Genomic DNA, 19,854 nt, shown 5'->3' with positions numbered 1-19,854 from the left:
GCATCTATTCTGACAGTCACATCAAGATTAAATTAATTAGGAGCTGACTATTAAATAATTTTTACCACCAACTTGTAAACGGTGACGATTGTGGCATTGGAGACTGCTACATAGAACGAAGTAAGAATTCTCATTTTCACACAATATACAATGTACAATCACGATTACAAGATTTTTAAGATTTCTAGAATGTAAACCGTTAAGTCCTCTTCCAGCACAGATTCACTTCCCACCCGTTGCCATTTTACTCTGAAAACAAACAGAACGAATATCTTGTTGGAAAATATTAGTATTTTGGTTTATTTGAATGTTTGGTTTTTTGGGCTTAGCTCTTTAGTATTAGGGTTTTGATTTCTTACCTTTTAGGATTAGAGTTAATTTATTATAAATAACATGCTTATTATTTAGTTGAGAACAAATTAATCGCAATCTAGCCTCTTAGAATTTTGTAGCTATTTCAATTTGTTTAATAATATTCTTATTATTTTGTAATCTTGATTATGACGAACTTTGATATTTAACCTTGTATCATAGCAGGTTCAATCCTTTGGAATTTAATCTGCTTTGGTTGTTATCAGTTTCGTCTGTTCGTTTAGTTTGATATTTAAAAATAAAATAAAAAGATTGCTGAAGCTTTGTCTTGCTTCGCCGCACCCAGTTCCTATCCCGCATCAGATCACCACCGCACAGCCGTTGCACCACCCGGCCGCCCCGCAATCACGACTCCACTACTTGAATCGATTCTGCCGCTGTCCACTGCGGTCCGCACCACGACCCGCTGACTCCGCTGCTGCACTTTTCCGTAGTCTCGTACCCGCACCGACTAGTCTCGTACCCGCAATCGACTCCCATGAGTCGGATCTGTCAAACCACTGCAACCCTGCCGCTGCTAGTTTGAAAACCTTATTCTTGCTGTTTTTTGTTGGTCCGACGATGCACTGGAGTTTCAATGCAGTTTGATGATTGCTGCACTAGTTTGCAGTTGCATAGAAGAGAATGGAAGAAGGATACAGGAAGAAAGAAGAAGAAAGAAGACGTGCTGTTTGAAGAAAAAAAGAATAAGAGAATAAAAAAAAAGAGTAGAAAAGAAAAAAGAAAAAAACGTAGGCTTTTTATTTGAAGGCCCACACGGGCAAGAAAAGAAAAAGCTTCTGTTTTTGGATTGATGTCTTTGAGGCCCACATGAGCTGTTGGCTTGTTTGAGATTGTTTTGTGATCATCATTCAAGTGCTTGGAATTGTGACCACTTGAGTAATTGTGTTTGTGTTTGTTCATTCGTTGTTACAGTTGATATGTAAATCTCTTCCGTTTAGTGATGAATTCTTTTCATACACTCAATACTAGTCAGTTTGAATCAAAATCAATTTGTCAGCTAGAATTAGTTTGCCAACAAGAATCAATTTGCCAATCAAGTCAAGTTAAGTCAAGTCAAGTCAAGTTTGCATGCCTGCCAATCCGCATTTGTTTGTTTGCAAACTCATGTCGTGTACCGCCATGAGTTTGACGTGGGGTGTTGGAAAATATTAGAATTTTGGTTTATTTGAATGTTTGATTTTCTAGGCTTAGCCCGTTAGCATTAGGGTTTTGATTTCTTACCTTGTAGGATTAGGGTTAGTTTATTATAAATAGCATGCTTGTTATTCAGTCGAGAACAAATTCGTCGCGATGTAACCTCTTGGGATTTTGTAGCCGTTTCAGCATTCTTGTTTGTTTAATAATATTTCTATTATTTTGTAGTCTTGGCTATATATCGCACACTCTGATATTCAACTTTCCATCAAAGGATAAAAAAAAGGTCTAGCTTAAATGCTTGAAATATTTTAGGCTTCTCAACCAAATACCAATTAATTTTGGATTGGATCCTTACGTTCTAATAGGATATCAGAGTCTAAGTTACTCATGTGGCAGACTAATAACCCCAACCATGTTCCCATATAAGAATTGTTCATGTGGTAGACTAATAACCCCGACTAATGTGTCAATATTATTCTATATTTTTACCTTATTCTTAGTTATAACTTATTTGTTATTTTGATACTTTGTTCTATATTTATATTGCAGGACATGTAAATCTACTTTGAGCAAAAAGTGCTCAAAACAAAGGAACTTTGGAGTAATTCAAATTAGAGTGGATTCGTGAGTCTTCAAGATAATTGTTTCAAAATTTCATATTTTTATTCCACACCGTCTGACTATGGCGAAGAAAAGAAAACTGATTACGCAGCTTTCCCAAATTGACGTTTTTAGACGTTTTGGACATTTTGAGGGTCAAGATGACCTTTTTTGAAGAAGGTTCCTACTAAGGATTTCAAGAGGGCGTGTCAAGCTTTAAAAATAGGCATTTTGACCAAATTAGAGTTTTTGGTTGGTCAAAAGTGTGATTTTCTCTGCAGTTTGAATTTAACTTTGAATATGAAGTCTTTATTTATTATTTTAATTGTCATTCCAGATTTATTAAAGAGGACTTTGTTTAGGTAGGATAAGGAATAAAGCATTATATATAGTGCGTTCTTAGGGTTTCTTTGCTCTTTGAAGAACTCGGCATAGCTTTTGGATTTTGTACTTCAATTACAAGGTGTTTTCTATCCTTTATTCTAATGATATTTTGCTTTTTGATTATGATTATGCATAACTAACTCCTTTTGCTACGGTAAGACCATGAGTTTTAACATGAATATGTAGATTTATCAATTTGCTTAAGATGTTTTGCATGTATACTTTGAATTATTAATCACTGTGTTTCAACTATCTACATGTCTTGATGATTGGCCACCATTAGAATGTTTGGACAAATAATTTGATGCAATTTCTGTTGGAATGCCACCACCTAAAATTGAGTAGGTTTTGGGTGATTGATAATTGTAATTTCACTTTAGGTGAATGCCACATCTTAAGGGTTGCATGGTTTTTCAAAATTTCACAAAGCTTAATGAGTCTTACATGTTTATATTTGATATGAATGCCACATACATATTGCATGCTAGATATATGTTCTAACTTGAATGCCACAAGTAGAATATGCATTAGGATTTGACCTTCGAAGTTGTGTGCAACTCATATGTAATTGGTGAAATTACATAAGATTGTTAATGGTGATTACTATAAACTTTAAAATCTTTTACATTTGATTGTCCCAAAACTATTTGCTTTTTCTGCTTTATCTATATAAATTAACAATTTTTAAATACAAATTATTCATATCAATCCCTATGAAGAACGACTTTACTTGAGCTGTTTATACTATACTACTTTGCTCTCTCACAAATATGTTTTAGGTGTTTTTAACTCTTTTTTGTAGGTTGTTAAAAATCCTATCAAGAAATGGGCGCCGTTGCTGAGGATTATGCAAATAATTTGTGTTTTGTTGTGGCCTATATTTAATTGAGGGAGAGACAAGGCACAACATGAAGAGAAAAGAGATGGAAAATAGGCTTAAGGAATTATGTGTATTATATTTTCTAATCTTGTGCCTTTATTTATAGTAATAAGGAGGATATAAACTTGCTCTCCAACTAATACAAAGTCTAACAAGAAAAGATCTTCTAAATCCCGAAGGATTCCTAACCTATATGTACTTAGGATTTATACAATCACAATATGTATTAGAAGTATATCACAACATGTTTATTATACTTTTAGTTAATTATTTGTGAATATAAATTATTATTTATTAATTCTATTTTCGTTTTTGCAGAAAGCACTAAAGCGATGGGATTACTAATTTGAACCAAAATCACAAAAAAAAATTAACAAAACACCACAGCAAATGCAAACGCGCACACACAAAGGCATAAAGGTCTACTCCGGCGAATAATTTTTTAAAGAATAATACGAATAAGAAACCTTCATCTGTTTTCTGCATTTTATTCCACGGTATCGTTCAACGAGTGATTTTTTTTTTTTTTTTTTTTTTTTGGTTAGAGGGCATAAACTTGAAAGAAAATGAAGTGTACAATAGAATATCACGAGTTCCTAGTTATATCTGCAACTAGCAACCGATAACAAGAAGTAGCTTGCTCAAAAAACATTGGACTCAAACTGCATTACAAATTCAAACAAGTCAAATCATCAGTAACAAAATTCTTTTTACGATAGATATAACGAATTTCACAAGACCAACTTTGGTGCATAAGGGCACAACAATTCAGTATTAAACTTCCCAGAGAGTAATTATCCACTTTTGCAATTGAAATCAATTAAACCGCAAGAGCAAAATCCGAGTCAACTAGTGATATTTTGATTATCAAAAAGAAAAAGGAATGATATTTGACATGTCAACACAGCTAGGGAATGATATTTAAACCAGAAAGAGATTAAAAGAAAAAAAAAAGAAAAAAAAAAAAAAAGGAAAGACGTATCGAATTAAGTAAACATCTGTTTTCTGCCAATAAAACCAGAAAGAGATTTAAAAATTTAAAACAAAAAAAAATGGAAAGACATATCGAATTAAGTAAACATCTGTTTTCTGCCATTAAAGTTTCGGGAAAACATTTGGAATTAGCAAAATGATAAGGTCTTAGAAAGAAGAGTGAACGTGGCCCTAAATTGGAGCCCTACATATACAAACCAAAGATGACCCAAGCCCTAGCTAGGCCGTAATCTTATCATAATCATATCCTATATTTCATCTCATTAATTCTTCCTCTAGATCTTTTCCCTCTTCCTCTTGTTGCTGGTGTTGTAAAAATGGGGAACACTATGGGAGACTGTGGCTGCACCGATGCGAAAGATGCAGTGAAACCTGGTCCTGCGCCATTGCCAAAGCAACAAGATCACATCGATGCACCTTCGACGACCAAAGTGGAGGGTGATGCTGTGGCGCTCGGAGGCCCTGATAAGTCTATTGCGGTATTGCTCAAGGAGGTACGCATAAACATTTTGCATTTCTAGCAATCTAGTACTGATTTTTTCAATGATTTTATAATTTTATTTCATGCTGAGTTCTTCTTTTACTTAATACTCATTCTATTAAGGGTTTATTATTGGGTTTATACATGTTTCAGCTTAAAAACCCTTTAAATTTTTTTTTTTCGACACTTCAATCTCTCTTCCTTGAGTATATTAAGCAGTCTTGCTATATCTTATTATTTTTTGACAATATATAGGTTTTTAATTTGTATATCTGCAAATTCTGATCAAATTTTAATGAGAAATGATTTCCCACAAAAAAAAAATTGACAAATGATCTCCAAACTCTTTTTCTTCTGCACACCCCTACTTACCTTCCTGTTGGCAGTCCCACATCGGTGGGAGAAGTCAATAAGGATGGCTTTAAATATGATTATCCTACTCTAACTAATACCGAGGTCTTTTGTGGTAAAACCCCACACCCGACAGATTTGGCAGGTGATAACGTTGGGAACAACATCTCTATCGTTAGAGTGAAGACCCCCCGTTTAAATAGGTTCTTAGTTACTTACTGAGTACATTCTCTTCTTTGCTTTGTGTTTGGATTTGAAAAATTAGGGGAAGGGTTCTCTTTCTAATTGGTGGTTTGAATTCGAATTATTTGTAATAGCCTCTTTGCAAGTGCTCCTGTCAACAATTTTGTAATCTTATTTTGCGTATTTTCTTCTTAATTCTAATACTTTTTAATCTTTTGTCCCTTTTTTTATATTCATTTGTTCCGATTAAATGAAATGTTAACTTTGGCAACATTTCTATTTGGCAATAAAAAAAAAAACCATCTGATTGTGATTTGAGTAATTAGCCCCTGATAAACTTTGCACTCACTCTCACTTCATTTGTCGTAACTAATGCCATTGTGTCTCGTAGTGAGGCAAAGCAATATATGTATTCTCATAGATATCAGCATGTGCTTATGTTTCGGAACTTTCATGTTTGGAATACGAATGAGTCCTTTTTAAATTGTTATATCTATATGAAGGGGAATTCAAATTTGAAACTTTGTAACATCAAGAAGAGACGAAGTATTACTAGACAAATAGCTTATTGGTGGCCTTTCTGTTTTAGTGTATAATTCTTTTAAGTACTTCGAACAAAATGTCCATTCAATAAATACAAAACAATTTTGTACCTACTGAGGTGGTGAGGATTTCTGAATTTAGGGAATTTATCTCCCCATTGCTGCATTGCACGGTAAGAGTTCAAATTTTTTGTTTCCTAGTTTCCCATTTCAAATAATATATTCAAGTAAGGTAGCCATATGATTTCTGACGTTGAAATATCATTTGTATAAATCAGATTATTCTTCTATAGAAGATTATTTATTTTTTTAAGTATAGAAAATATAGATTAAATTTACTAAATTTACTAATTTTGTTAACAAAATAGTAGTCAACTTATAATTTTTATTCTTTGATAAGAAGAAAAAAAAACTCATTTGTTTAGAATGGACCACAAATTTACATAAATTAAAGACCTAAATTGTTTGGGTACTAATGGTATTATTAGGCTCGTAAATACGTTCTTAGTTTTTGGTCTAAGTTTGCTTATATCTTAATGGTTTTAAATTCACAATCATATCTATTTTGGATATTTATATTTATGGTTAAATTTTTAATCACATATTTTTATTTTTAGTTTGTACCCATTTTTAATTTGCAACCATTTTTTTAATTTGTACCAACTTTCCCTTCAGTTTTAATTTTTACTCATATATTAGTTCCTTTTTGTGCTCATATTTTTTTAAACTTTTATTTGTATTTGTACCCATATTTTTTAATGTATTTGTACCCATTTTTTAATTTTGCTAAATGTATCCATGCTAATTATATGTATTTATTTTATGTTTTAAAATATATCTATTTTTTTTAATATGTTAATAATTATGTTGGTACATTATTTTGTTGCTATAATTTTTGTGAAGAACAATATTACTCTAAAATTGATTTTTAAGTATTTATTAGATTTTAAAAATATTATTTGAATTTGTTTAAATTTCATAATTGGTTGGACATTAAATGCATAAATGTGTGAGTTAAATCTCTTAATTAAAAAAGGTTAAGGACCTCGATCAAAATATTTAAACAAATAAGATTTCAGTCTAACAATTAAGTTGACTAGGGACCGGAACCAAAACCAAAATGACCCATTTTAATAGCACTTATAGTTCTTTGTTTGACTTTTGAGCTAGTACATACATAATCTCCAGTTTTGGTGATTAAGCTAAAACCTTGTGACCCAACGCTCTGGGTTCAAAATTTCAGATCCACCTTTTACAGTATAGCTTGTATCAAACCACTATCGTACTACTACACTATATATAAATAGTTTCTTTATTTTCTTGTATTCACCCATTTGTGGCTTATCATTTGATCACAATATTACCTCTCCAATGTGAGCTATATCAATGCTAATTGTGAGTATTATTTGTGTATGCTACATCTTGTTTTTCAGATTCTAAAGTCATACATATTTTTTGGTTATTATGTTTAACACAATGATTGTAACCTATATAAAATTAGGCTATATCTAATATAGACATTTAGCTTGAAACCTATAATTTAACACACTGATTCGGTATTTGCAGATCGAAGAAATGAAAGAAAACCATCGTGAAAGGCCATCTGGAGTTTTAAGTGAGTCAAAACAAGAAAAACCAAAGAATAAGGAAAAAGGATCGTTGCTAAGCCAAGGTTCAGGGTAAAGTTTCTAAAGCTGCAAACAGACACAAAAAAACGAAGAATAAATATTTATACATCTGTCAAGACAAAGAGACTTATTAGGACTGCCTTTTTTCAGTAGTTTTGTTCTTAAAAATACACCATTTTGTTTAAGGTCAAAAAATGTTTTGAATATTACGATCATGTCATCGTGTGTCTCCGAGATAGATTAATGAAGACAAATTTTCATCCAAATATTAATCAATTTTAGAGGTTTACTCTCCCTTTTTCTTAATGTAAACACTCTTCTAGCGTTTCTTTTTTCTTTGATACACTAGTGATACTTTTCACTGATGAGTAGGGAATTTGGGCTAACGCCACTTGATGAAAATGTTCAAACAGTAAACAAATTAAAACACGAGGACCAACTTGTCAGATTGCAAGCAGATGCACGATGCATGGACATTGAAATCCAATCAAGCAAATCACGCTTGACAAAAAAAAAAAAAAAAAAAAAGAATAAAGAATAAAGCAAAACACGTACATGTATCAATTAGAGCATCTCCTATCATGCTCATTATCTAATTAAATTTTAGCTAAAATATTAATAATTAATTATAAAAGCTCCTTTCTTACTCCCGAGGTTTAGCAGCTCCGAGGAGAATCCCTATCTTAGGAGGTGGATAAGAAGTGTGATTGGAGATGGATTTTTCCAAATCCTCCCCAGATTTTAGCTAGGACCTCATCTAGAAAAGCCATTGGAGATGCTATTCTTAACCCCATACAGTTGTTTAATTTCCTCGACGTCGTCATAGCTACCAAGGAATACTGGGGACCTCTCATGTATCTTGTTTGGAACCAAGTCTAGGGCCTGCAATATTAACCATTTGGTAAGTTATTATATATCCAAGTGATTCAGAAAGTTAAAAATTTAGCAAAATCTTGACGTCCTGCTTGATCAAATAACGTATATTTAGAAATAAGTTAATCTTGTAGTGTAAGGTAAAAGTATGGCCAACTAATATACCCTTTGCTTTCCAGTAAAAGCTTGACCTCCTGCTTGCTCAACCAGGTATGACATCGGGAAAACTTCGTAAAGAACTCTGTTTCAATGAGGAAATTGAGTTCTTATTAAATTCCAAATCTCTTGTTACAAGAACTAATCTACGAAAAAAATTGTTACAAGAACTAAGTCCAAGAGAATTTGTGTGCAACTGTCTGCATCAGAATGCAATAAAATGACATGGTAAATAGTGTACATGTAAAATGATTCGTGTTCATTCCATAGAATCAAAATGCACGTCAAAGGCACGTAAGCCTTAAAGCACTTGGCATAGCATATAATTAGTGGGATAAAAGTTGATAAAGAGAGAGCGCGCTTGTACCGTAGTTTTCCATTTGGGCTTTTATTATCGGCAGGGTACATAAACATGCCTCCGTATAGCAATGTTCGGTGCACATCAGCAACCATGCTGCATAATTTTCATATGAAGGACGCGTAAGCTTACAATTCGATAAAAAGAGTAGCAAAATCTAGGAACAGAGATAATACGAAGAATGAATCACCTTCCAATGTATCTAAGAGACTTGGGAGATGAACCATCTTGGGGGAACTTGCATTTTTCCACATATCTGCGAGATAAAAGCATTGATTATACTAGTGATTGATTCTATTTTTTATGAATCACTTACAATTTTAAAGTTGTTCACAATGCAAATTATGTAATTAATATTCAGGACGCATATACTCGGTAGTTTGTTCATCCCAGTTCTGTGCATTTCCTTCATTTACTGAGTAGATCTTTCCCTTCTGCGGAATCTGCACAAACTTGAAGAGTAAGAGTACATCTAGCTAGTCTCCTGGTGTTATATTGTCGTTAACTGTCATATTATATGCATTCTTCAGCTCCTAACAAATTGATCAACAGCAAAGGATAATAAAAAATTGACACTAGATTGAAATCTGTTTGTGTCCAATCCAATTTTGTCAAGTTAAACGAGAGCAATCAAGTAGACATATGCCGTTTATATATGCGCACCTTAATGTTGGAATGAGTTAATATAAATTCCCCTAGCGATGGATCAAGCGTGAAGCCATTCACTCCATTTCCAGTACTAAGCACCAGCTGCAGTTCCACGCCGACTTTATTAGCAAACATTTCACAACAGAATTGTTGCAGAGCTATAATTCAAGTTGAAAAATTGTATGTAATTTACCGTGCAAGAGCTTCCATACATGCAATAACCAGCGGCTACCATCTTGTTCCCAGGTCGCAGTACATCCTCAAGACTTGGGTTTTGCTTATCTTTCGCTACGTAAATCCCAAAGATCTGAGTGCAGGTGAATGCTAGCTTAAATATGTACTAACTAATCTACAAGATTAATTAACAAGGCCAGTCACAAGAGAAAGGGGCTAGCCAATACTTACAGTTCCTATAGAAACACCACAATCGATGTTGGAGGATCCATCCAACGGGTCAAAAACAACAATGTATCTGCAAAACCAACAGGAATTTACTTGAACACACCTAAGTATCTAACTATATACAACTGTAGCTGTATACCCGAAAGGATATAGAAACGCAAACGGTAGAAACTAGAAACCTTCCACGCTTTGATGGCTCTACGAATATGGCCTCTTCATCCTCTTCCGAAACAAGAATGCACTGGAACAAGGCAAATTTCGAAACAAACAAACAAATTATGACGCTGACCCTAATGGAAGTCGCACTTTCCTTGTATTTACTTTGCACTTAAAACACTCAGAAGTGATCTAAACCAGGTTCAACTGGAAGACGTGGGCGTAGGCACGTGAGTAATAACCTGACCTTTTGAGTCTAATTAACACTGAAAGTAATACAACTAATTCAGTAGTGCCAGTGACAAATTAATGATATGCTTCGAGCCTTCAACAGACTTACAGTACGGCCACTGCTAGTTAGCGCTTTCACAAAAACTTGATTCGAAAGCACATCCAATTTCTTCTGGTCTTCACCCTAAAAATGAAACAGCAGCCAAATACAGTGTGCACTTTAGCCAGACTACGATTCACAAAAAGAACAAATTAATATACATATAGTCATATAGGCTGCTCACCTGAACATTGGTCACTCCAGCAAGTCCAATTATTTTTGCAAGACCTGCCTGCAGATGAAAAATATAAATATGACATGAATAAATAAATAAATAGTGAATACATACTCAATTTATCTACATTTGAATACATAATTTCATTGGGAAGCTCTTTGATCAGGAAAAAATAGATATATAGCGGTTTTCGTGACAACTAGATAGATTAATATTTGCTTAGTTTAAATTAATATAATACTGATACTAATACCTACAGACTAGATACGTGTAAGTTAGGAGTCCGATACTATCCTAAAATGGCCCTATACGTATCACATATGGAGTAATATATTAAGACATTAGGAGAGTTTAACATTCAAAAGTATCTTATTGTTGTAAGAGGTCTCAAGTATGACTGATTCTTCCCATTAGTGTCAGGGTATTTCTCTCTTACATGATATATACCTTTTCTAGATCCTTTATCAGGGTTCATGATATCTTACTCCTACACAGGACCTAAGGCCATCTCCAAGCCAAGGCTAGCCAAAGACCTCGTTTTAGCTCTTTGGCACTCCAAGAAATTAATATTTTAATGAACAGTGCATGGTCATATTTATTACCATCTCTAACCGAGGGTCAATGGGTCATATGGCTAGTTTTAGCTCTGTCACAAAAAACCGTCTCCAACTAAGGGCCAAAGGGTTATAGTATGGAATGTAAAGAATTGAAATAAAATGAGATAAGATAGTATAGAATGGTGAAAATATGTGAGAAATGGTGTAGGAAAAAAATTAGAAATTAAAAATAAAAAGTCCAAAAAATAAAAAAGAAAAGTGGGCTTAGCATAAAAAACAAAAAATTGACCAAATAAATACTTAAGCCCTAAACCCTAAAATGGGCTGAGCAAATGAAAAAAAAAAAGTAAAAGGGCTGGGCAAATGGAAAAGAACAAAAAAATAAAAAAAAGAAATTGGGCTAGCCAACGGGCTGGTTGACTGGTTGAAGATGGTCAGCCGGTTGGCCATTTGACCCTTTTTTGTTCAACGGGACCCACGAGCTCTTTGGTTTAGTCCTCGATTGGAGACGATTTTTGAGTTATTTTCGGCCCTCTGGACCTTTCGGTTGGAAATGGTCTAACTATAGACATTATAAGGTAAGAAAAGAAAACCAGAATTTTTATTTTTTTTTTCATTTAATCCAACAAACGACATCATCTTGTCTATCAGTGAATGAGATGGATCCATCTCAAAGATTGCCAATGGAGATAGAGTTTTAAGCATGCACTTTAAAACTGAAAGTGCGGAGGAAAGTAAAAATAGATAAGATCGATAGACCAAGATTAAAAACTGAAATAAAGGCATGGAGGGCATGAAGATAAAAACCTTGCTAACGGAGGAGCAGACAAATTTGCAACCGAGAACAATGTGGTTGAGTAAGATGGTAAAATCGCCACGCGCCTCCGGATGCTTGGACTGCTCGTTAAGAACAAAACGAGTGATGGTCATCAGATCAGTTCTCTGAGCATCAGCCGCATGATCCATTATTAGTGAATAATGAGGATTCAGATTTCGGAGATTGTTAAAGAAGAGTACGTAGAAGAAGAAACTGAAATGATGGAATGATGGAATGATCGAGAACTATAAAATATGCAAGAACTAGGGTTCGACAAATGGAATTGGAGAGGCATTAGTAGATATTATATTCCACATTTTCAGGATGAGAACTTGGACTGATTAAACCACTGACGTTGCTATAGGATAAAACCAACCAACCAACTAAATACTGCAAAGTCATATGAGATATGTCAGACTGATGAGCTACCCCTACGAAACCGGGACACCAATAAGAATCAATACTTGTTGGCTTGAGATACCGTCACATTTAGGTAATTTCCGTTCGTATAACGTGGGATCTTAACAGAGATGATAAGAATAACTTCTTGTGGGCACTCCATGATTTGTGTACAGTACTTGTAGTAGTTGTGACAGAGCCTCATGGCTATTCTTTGTCATTGGATTTTTAGTTTTACTTCTTTTTTTTTTTTGGATTATTCTTTTTGTTGGATTAGATTCAAAGCACTATAACACAGTATAGATGGTTGTTCAATATGATCCATCTGAAATCCAAATGTTAAAATAAACAATAAAAGTCCAATCTTTAATTATAAAAGATGCGTTGCCTGAAAGCTACCATGAGGCATAGCACAAAAAGAAAAATAGATGAAGCACGCACGTCTCTTCAGTTCTAACTAGCTTCCAACTAATTATTCAGAGACCAAATCAATTTGATTAATTATAACCGTACGAAGCCGTCCTTTCAATAATACATCAATCAAATTGAGTACATTGAAAAACAATTTGAACCAACCAGTCAATCCACTTTATCAATGCATCCACACTCAACTTCATAGACAAGCAAATAATTAAACAGTTAGAGTGCTGTAAAGAAGAGAGTTGAGAGAGAAGCAACTAGGGGTGGTTCGGTATGGGATACCGAACCGAAAACTATATACCAAATACCGAACTGAAAAAGTTCGGGATGAGATTTTAGCAACCGAAACCGATCCGAAATTTTGCCTTTCCCGAATTTCGGTATTCCCGAATGTTTTTCGGTTTTTCGGTACGGTTCGGGACGCAGCCAACACCAGCAATCTCCAGTGGCTTCTTCACAAGCCTCCTCTTGAGAGAGATCTTAATACCATTCTCCTCCGCCACCTCCACCATTCTCAGAAAGCAACGACCACGGCGACGACTCCGAATCCACCTAGCTCCCAACCCCACACCCACTCCTCTCCACAATCACATCTTCTCATGCCATTTCTGCACGAATCCTTTAGAACCCACAAGCAAAAATCCAATCTTTTTCTTCGAGCACGGCGGCGACTCTGAGTCCACCTCGCTCCCAACCCCACACGGCCACACCCACTCCTCTTCACAATCACATGTTCTTATGCCATTTCTGCACAAATCCTTCAGAACCCACATGCAAAAATCCAATCTTTTTCTCTCGAGCTTCAGTGATCATCAAATGGAATTATTTGTTGTGGGTTATGAATCGTGCATGCGCAGCGCTGAGGATTCATAACCCAGAGACGAGAGAGCTTCAGAAAGGATAGAGAGAGAAATGGGTCGAGGACAGAGACGAGAGAGCTTCTTCCTATCTCTGCTTCCCAACACGAAGACTGCTTCTCTCATCTGCCTCAAGAATCAAGATTCAAAACCAAAACAAAAGCTTTGCGCTTTTAGTTTCCCAAAAAGCTTTGTGCTTTTATCCCAAACCGACAAGGCATCACCATCACATGCCTTTTCCATATTATTTTATTTTTGTTCCTTTGCTAGTGGAACCGAAAGACTCTGCTTTTTGTTTTATTTTTTCATTGTTCTTTGCAGATGTAGCGCTGGAAAGTAGGAACCAAAAACAAGAAAAGATTTCGGGACTTCGGGAATACCGAAGAAAAGAAATCTGAAACCAATTCCATACCGAATATTTCGGTATTTTTCGGTATGGGATTACCAAAGTTTGGGATAGTTTCGGTTTGGGTTTGGGATTTTTTCGGTTTGGTTTGGGATTTTCGGGAATTTTTTCCAGCCCTAGAAGCAACACATGATTTTTTTTTTTTTTTTTTTTTTTTCACACGAAAAAACTCAAGAGCACTTCCACTCATCATATTTTGCAATGGCAAGGTGCCACAAACACCCTCCACCCATTGTTGTGAGCGTGGAACCATAGCTGGGGCCATGGCAATTATAGTCCGAAGCCCAGCCATGGTGGGATGACGTCATCTACGTGAACAAGTTGAATGGGGTCCAGTCAAAAGTTGGAAATGCAACGGTCTTTACCACGTGACACTTTTTGACCTTCTGATTCAAACAATAACTTCAATCTAACAATCTCGATTTTTTTTCATAAATAAATTATATATTAAATTTTGAAGTAAAAAATTCCCATTTTTGTCCATTGAAAATAAAATATGAACACGTAGCGCAACTATATTATTTCATTTGAGATAATAAGTTTGAGGTCTCACGCTGCTAATACATCACAACTTTAGAACTCCCCATCAGTTCATTGTACAAGGAGTAGCAGTACATAGATGTGATGCAAGCTATCCCGCCCTCGTGTTTGATCATTCAACAATTCATCATGTCGTCTTCTCCAGGTAAGTAAAGTTATGTGTTTTGATTAGCATGAAACAATATTAAAGTTCACAACTAACTCCTAACTCCATCTTCATCTAAGCTTGTTCTTCCGATATCATTTCTGTATGAGCGAAATAGATGCAACTTTTCACATATCAAAGCATCAAAGTCGAGCCAAGCTAACCATGAAGCTTGATTGAATCGGTTTGTAGGTGGGTCGCATTAATTTTGGACATGAGTTGATAGACTAGACTCATCCACACCAGACCATAGCCCAGCTAGATGATTGCTAGTACAAGTGCACAACAAAATCCTTGTATTTGTGTTGATCTTTGTATCTATGTTAATTGGAGTCGATTAGTTTCTTGATTAATCAATTGTACATATATATCTGGAAATGCATGTCATGCATCGAGAACATTATTTCATATGAGATAAATAGAAATCTCACCCCCCCCCCCTCTCTCTCTCTCTCTCTCTCTCTCTCTCTATCTCTCTATCTCTATAATCTGCTTAGATCTCTTAGAGTTTCACCCTTAGAGTTTCACCCATGGAGTTTTATTGACACATTTAGACTTTTTAGCCAAAATGGTTCTTAAAATTATCATAACTCCTTACTTTGGTTTTGATATTTAATATCGATAGAAGTGATAATATCCACCGCTGATCACTTTGTTCTTTGACGAACTGACCACTTAAGAAGAAAAAAGAAAGAAAAAAAACATCACAATGTTTCCATACCATATTTCACCAATATTATCGAAATAACCATGATAAACGGTATCCATACATTAAATCGCAACCGCTCATTTGTGAAAATAATATACTAGGGAGAATCATGCAAGAAAGGAAACTACTAGAAGATGGTCAAAAACTAAAAATTAGTTAAATCTCAACCGTTCATTCGAGAAAAATGATATGAAAAGGAGAATCATGCAATGCAACAAGGAAACTACTAGAAGATAAGATGGAAAGATCATAGACATAAAGACTGTCTATGGCATGGGCTTATGTAGTTGGGCTGGGATCCTACATCAGCCCAGGTAATTAAACGCAGCGTTATATGCTAAAGTGAAAAGGGCAAGAGTATAGCAGCTGAATTAAGCTCTGGTTCGCGATTTGTCATCTCTCTCGCAACTTCCGTAGCAGCGCAGTCTTGCGGTGGACTCAGTCTCACAGGTAAAAACCAAACCCCCATTTTCTTCTCTACTTGTTTTCGTATATCTTGGGAACCATCATATTTATCATATTTTTGCAATTTTTATTACAATTTTTAATCAGATCTGTTTTACTCTTTAATCCCTTTTTTCTTTTTCTTTTTTAATCAAATTTTGTTTTAAAATTAATTGAATTAAACCTGTATTTGTTCATGCGAGATGTGGATGGATAAGTGGAATTGTTATGGGGTAATAAGAATTCAAAGGGTTTTGAGTATTGGGTTTTTTGGTTTCAGATATTTCTTAGTATCCTTCGCTTTAAACTGGCATGTATGTAATTTAGTGAAGTAAAAAGCTAAGTTCTTGAATGGATTGAACTAATTTGTTTCTTTGATGGATCTAATACTAGTAATTATTAGCAGTGTTCGCCTTCGCCGCCATTGTTCTGTTTTTAATTCAGAAACACCTGCCAAGTGATAGATTTGCATTTGCTGCTCTTTTGTTTAGTGATTTGCATCTCATTATGCATTTTTCGACCCGGGTATTTGAGATGTTTTTCGTCTGGGTTACGTGATGCAGTCAGGTCACTTGGAGGCTCCTTTGTACCGAGTCGTGTGACTTCTCGGCTTCTCTTTGATCATTTGCTATGTAAGTATTATACTTTTGTTGTATTGTTTGAATCTGTTCTAAGTTTTGTATTTGGGATATATTATATATATGGCTTGCACTTTGTTTTCCAATCTGAACAAGAGTCTAAAATTGTGGTTTCACTACGGTTTGTGAACTCTTTATTTATTTATTTATTTATTCATTTTCTTTTAAAACCATTAACAAAAGGTGCTTTATGGATTTAAAAATGTTAGATGTGCAAAAAACAGTGATTTTAGTGAAGCAGATAACCCGCTTGAGAGCTGAATATGTTGCATAATATCCATTAGATAGAGGGATAGATTACCAGTTATATATATATATATATATATATATATATTCCATAGAGCTTTTGATTTGTTACTCCATCAAGTTCATCCTTCCAGTTAGCTTTGAAGTGGATCCTCTATTGAGGACCTCGTTCTAAAGAATCTTCCAATTAGTTCTCAATTGAAAATTCGTATTAGACGGTGATGATTAGTGAACAGGAGTTACTACTGACAATGACATTCAGCTTTAGCAACAGTACAATACATAGAACTAGGCTTTGTGGCTAGCTAAGTTCTAACTCCTGCTTTTCTAACTACAAATATTTTTCCTTTATAAAAGCAGGGGGATGCTCAAATGGTTTCATATTTTCTGTTATATCATTAAAGTTAGGGTTGGAGATCTTACTTTGTCTCATGATCATGGAAGTAAAGAAATCATATATGCTCATCTCATGATATCATTCTTCTAACTTCTCAGATGATGCTGGTTTAGATTTCATTAACTAAGTTTTAATGTAATAGATGATGATATTTGCCATAGCTCACTGATTTCAACCAACTGAAAGATCGTGTTCAATATAGTATGTATATGTATGCGTGTGTGTGTGTGTGTGTGTAAATTGAGTCCCCGTCTGTTGAGAAATCCCTCAAATAAGGACAACTCGTTGAGTTCGCTCCGAATTTTGTTTCAATGATCTGAACTATCTATGTTTTAGTTCTTCGCTCAAAGATTGTCCTCACAAAAAAAAAAAGAGACAAATCCGAAAAATGTAAGACATATAGGTGCAGTACAAAAACTAGATGAACACAGTATTTCAAGAAAACACTAAATGATAACCATGCAATCAAGGTTTCGGATTTGAGTGATTTGTTGCAAGTGATCTTGGAGGGAAGCCATGAAAACATAGGTGGTTTGAATCATTTAAATACAATGCTAAGTCGGCCCTACAGAGTTGTCCCTCATTTGAAGCTTCCTATAAATATAATTAGTTATTCAAAGAGGGAAAATGAATAGATCCATAGGGTACATCGTTAAGAAGATAAAAAGTGTGCTGTAGAAAATAAGAAATAGGATACTATTTTTACCATTGTGCATTACTACAGGAATGACACAGGATAATTTGTAAGGGATATAAGAATAGAAAGGGAATAGAAATAATCTCTAATTGACGAACACATATTCTGAAGTTAAAATGTAGGTGATAATATAATAGGTAGATCCTAGACTTTTAGGATTAGTATCTCGCAAAAGTGGCTACGTAAATTTATAAAAAAAAAAAAAAAATGCATGATCATTGCAGAATTAGCAGAAAACCTTGTTCTTTCCATAACAAAATGAAAATGGTCATTTCTGAATGTTCATACTGCTGGATCCTTCCCTGAAAAGTTGGTATTGGTTGCTCAATTTCATTCTACTATTATGTATTTGCCAATGCTCTATCTGGCTTTGTTTGCAACGCCTCTATTATTGATTGGCCATGTCCGTTTTCTTTTGTCTGTGCATGTATGTCTCGTCCTATTTTTTTGTGTAATATTTTTGGTAAAATATATTTAGGGCGGACGAGGAACCTGTTGATCAAAAGAAGTACCTTGAAGAGTTATGCAAGCCAAAGTGTGTGAAACCTCTACTCGAGTATCAGGTATGTGCAACATCCTAATGCTCTTCTACAATGAAGTGTCTTTCTCCCTTGTTTCATTACTTCGACCAGGATAAAGGTCACCCTAGAAGACGGGCTTGACATCTAATGTCTTGGTTGCTATTAAGGCACATATCGCGAACGCCAAAAACAGTTTGACAAAATTCTGAAAATAGAAAGCAACTTTTAGTTCAAGATTCAAGAGTTCAGCATAAACTCAAAATGACAGGAGATGAAAATGTCAAACGTGTAATGTAATTTACAAACAAAAACAGAAAGTTATTGAGTCATACATGTGTTAGTAGTTTGATTTCGTTGTTTAAGCATTTGTTCAGTACATACGTGGGATGAACCAGAAAATGCAAGCCTTTCCTACCTACACGGAATCAAAGTTTGTGGCCCTAGAATTTGAATTAGTTTGCAAAGCGTGTGTAAAAAGGGTAATTTCATACTTTGGTACAGGCATGTGTTAAGAGGATCCAAGATGATGAAACCGGGCACAAGCATTGTACTGGACAATATTTTGATTTCTGGTCTTGTATCGACAAATGTGTAAGTAGTACTGTTCAATTGTCTTGAAACTCATTTAGTTTTACCGTCTTGTTTGTTCCCCTAGAAGGGTAAAACTACAATTGCACGATGCAGGTTGCTCCAAAGCTTTTCCAGAAACTGAAGTGATGTGGTGATTAGTTTTGCCCTAAAGACGGCGTTCGGTTTTTCAGTTTTGTCCTTAAATGCTTCAGAACAGCATGTTTTGTTCCCCGAACTAGGGATGGATGTGTGACATTTTATGAACATAGAGGCACTGAATTTGTGATCAATAAAAAGTAAAGTTACGCTCTTTGGTGTGCCCGGTGCACACGGTAATTTCTTGATAGTCTTGTAAACACGAGCTAATACGCATTGGGGATATCCAGCTAGTGTGTCGATTGCTTATATGCACGTTTCCTTGTTTTTTATGTGATTTGGAGCGTTTTACTCTTTGTTGGCCTGTATGCTTATTTTTGGTCATCTATTTGCCTTGTGTATTTGCTGGGCGGAACGTAAAACCCCTTGGAGTCAAGCGTACACAAATTAAAAACATCATACAACGTTTCTCACAGAATGGAAGGTTCGGATCGAATACAAAACAATTTATGAAAATATGTAGGTACGTGTTTGATATCGAAGTCGTCATTTATAGGAGTTGAACTTTGAAATAATCTATTTAGTAGTTCATAAGAATACAATTAGATTGTAGTACTAGATTTTAGAAGTATCTAATTACAATGGAAAATGGGTGTGAACTAGATCTAGCAATTTTACGAGCGACACGAAAACTCGACATGAAAAAAAATAAAATTATGGGTTTAGGCATAATTGGGTCTGA

General features: G+C 34.8%; 2 protein-coding genes across 2 annotated transcripts; one reads left to right on the top strand and one right to left on the bottom strand.

Moving 5' to 3' along the window:
- Positions 1-8,307: 8,307 nt before the first annotated feature.
- Positions 8,308-12,176, bottom strand: LOC137728016 (fructose-1,6-bisphosphatase, cytosolic-like). The gene is made up of 12 exons (XM_068466897.1): positions 12,018-12,176; positions 10,663-10,710; positions 10,488-10,562; positions 10,171-10,232; positions 9,995-10,061; positions 9,783-9,896; positions 9,605-9,691; positions 9,314-9,384; positions 9,132-9,197; positions 8,951-9,037; positions 8,593-8,668; positions 8,308-8,436 (listed from the first exon to the last, which is right to left on the bottom strand). The coding sequence occupies exons 1-12, from the start codon at positions 12,174-12,176 to the stop codon at positions 8,308-8,310; spliced, it is 1,041 nt and encodes a 346-aa protein (XP_068322998.1).
- A 3,648-nt stretch (positions 12,177-15,824) lies between these two features.
- On the top strand, positions 15,825-19,466 carry LOC137736722 (cytochrome b-c1 complex subunit 6-1, mitochondrial-like). The gene is made up of 5 exons (XM_068475964.1): positions 15,825-15,953; positions 16,511-16,579; positions 18,404-18,488; positions 18,948-19,037; positions 19,131-19,466. Coding segments are annotated over exons 2-5 (210 nt in total). The 5' UTR covers positions 15,825-15,953; positions 16,511-16,577; the 3' UTR covers positions 19,164-19,466.
- The last annotated feature ends 388 nt before the right edge of the window (positions 19,467-19,854 follow it).

Source organism: Pyrus communis, chromosome 1 (genome assembly GCF_963583255.1).
Source record: "Pyrus communis chromosome 1, drPyrComm1.1, whole genome shotgun sequence".
Classification (NCBI taxonomy): Eukaryota; Viridiplantae; Streptophyta; class Magnoliopsida; order Rosales; family Rosaceae; genus Pyrus; species Pyrus communis.
Note: the sequence above shows the minus strand (reverse complement) of the source record. Positions and strands in the feature narration are given on the sequence as shown.

Bases quoted from the DNA above. Each gene is read 5' to 3' on its own strand.
- LOC137736722 (XM_068475964.1), top strand. The intron at 18,489-18,947 runs GTATGTGCAACA...ACTTTGGTACAG, and splicing joins AACCTCTACTCGAGTATCAG to GCATGTGTTAAGAGGATCCA. The intron at 19,038-19,130 runs GTAAGTAGTACT...TGCACGATGCAG, and splicing joins GGTCTTGTATCGACAAATGT to GTTGCTCCAAAGCTTTTCCA.
- LOC137728016 (XM_068466897.1), bottom strand. From the start codon at position 12,176: ATGGATCATGCGGCTGATGCTCAGAGAACTGATCTGATGACCATCACT. The intron at 9,198-9,313 runs GTATATGCGTCC...TTTATCTCGCAG, and splicing joins TGGGATGAACAAACTACCGA to ATATGTGGAAAAATGCAAGT. The intron at 8,437-8,592 runs GTATATTAGTTG...TTAATATTGCAG, and splicing joins CTTTTACTGGAAAGCAAAGG to GCCCTAGACTTGGTTCCAAA.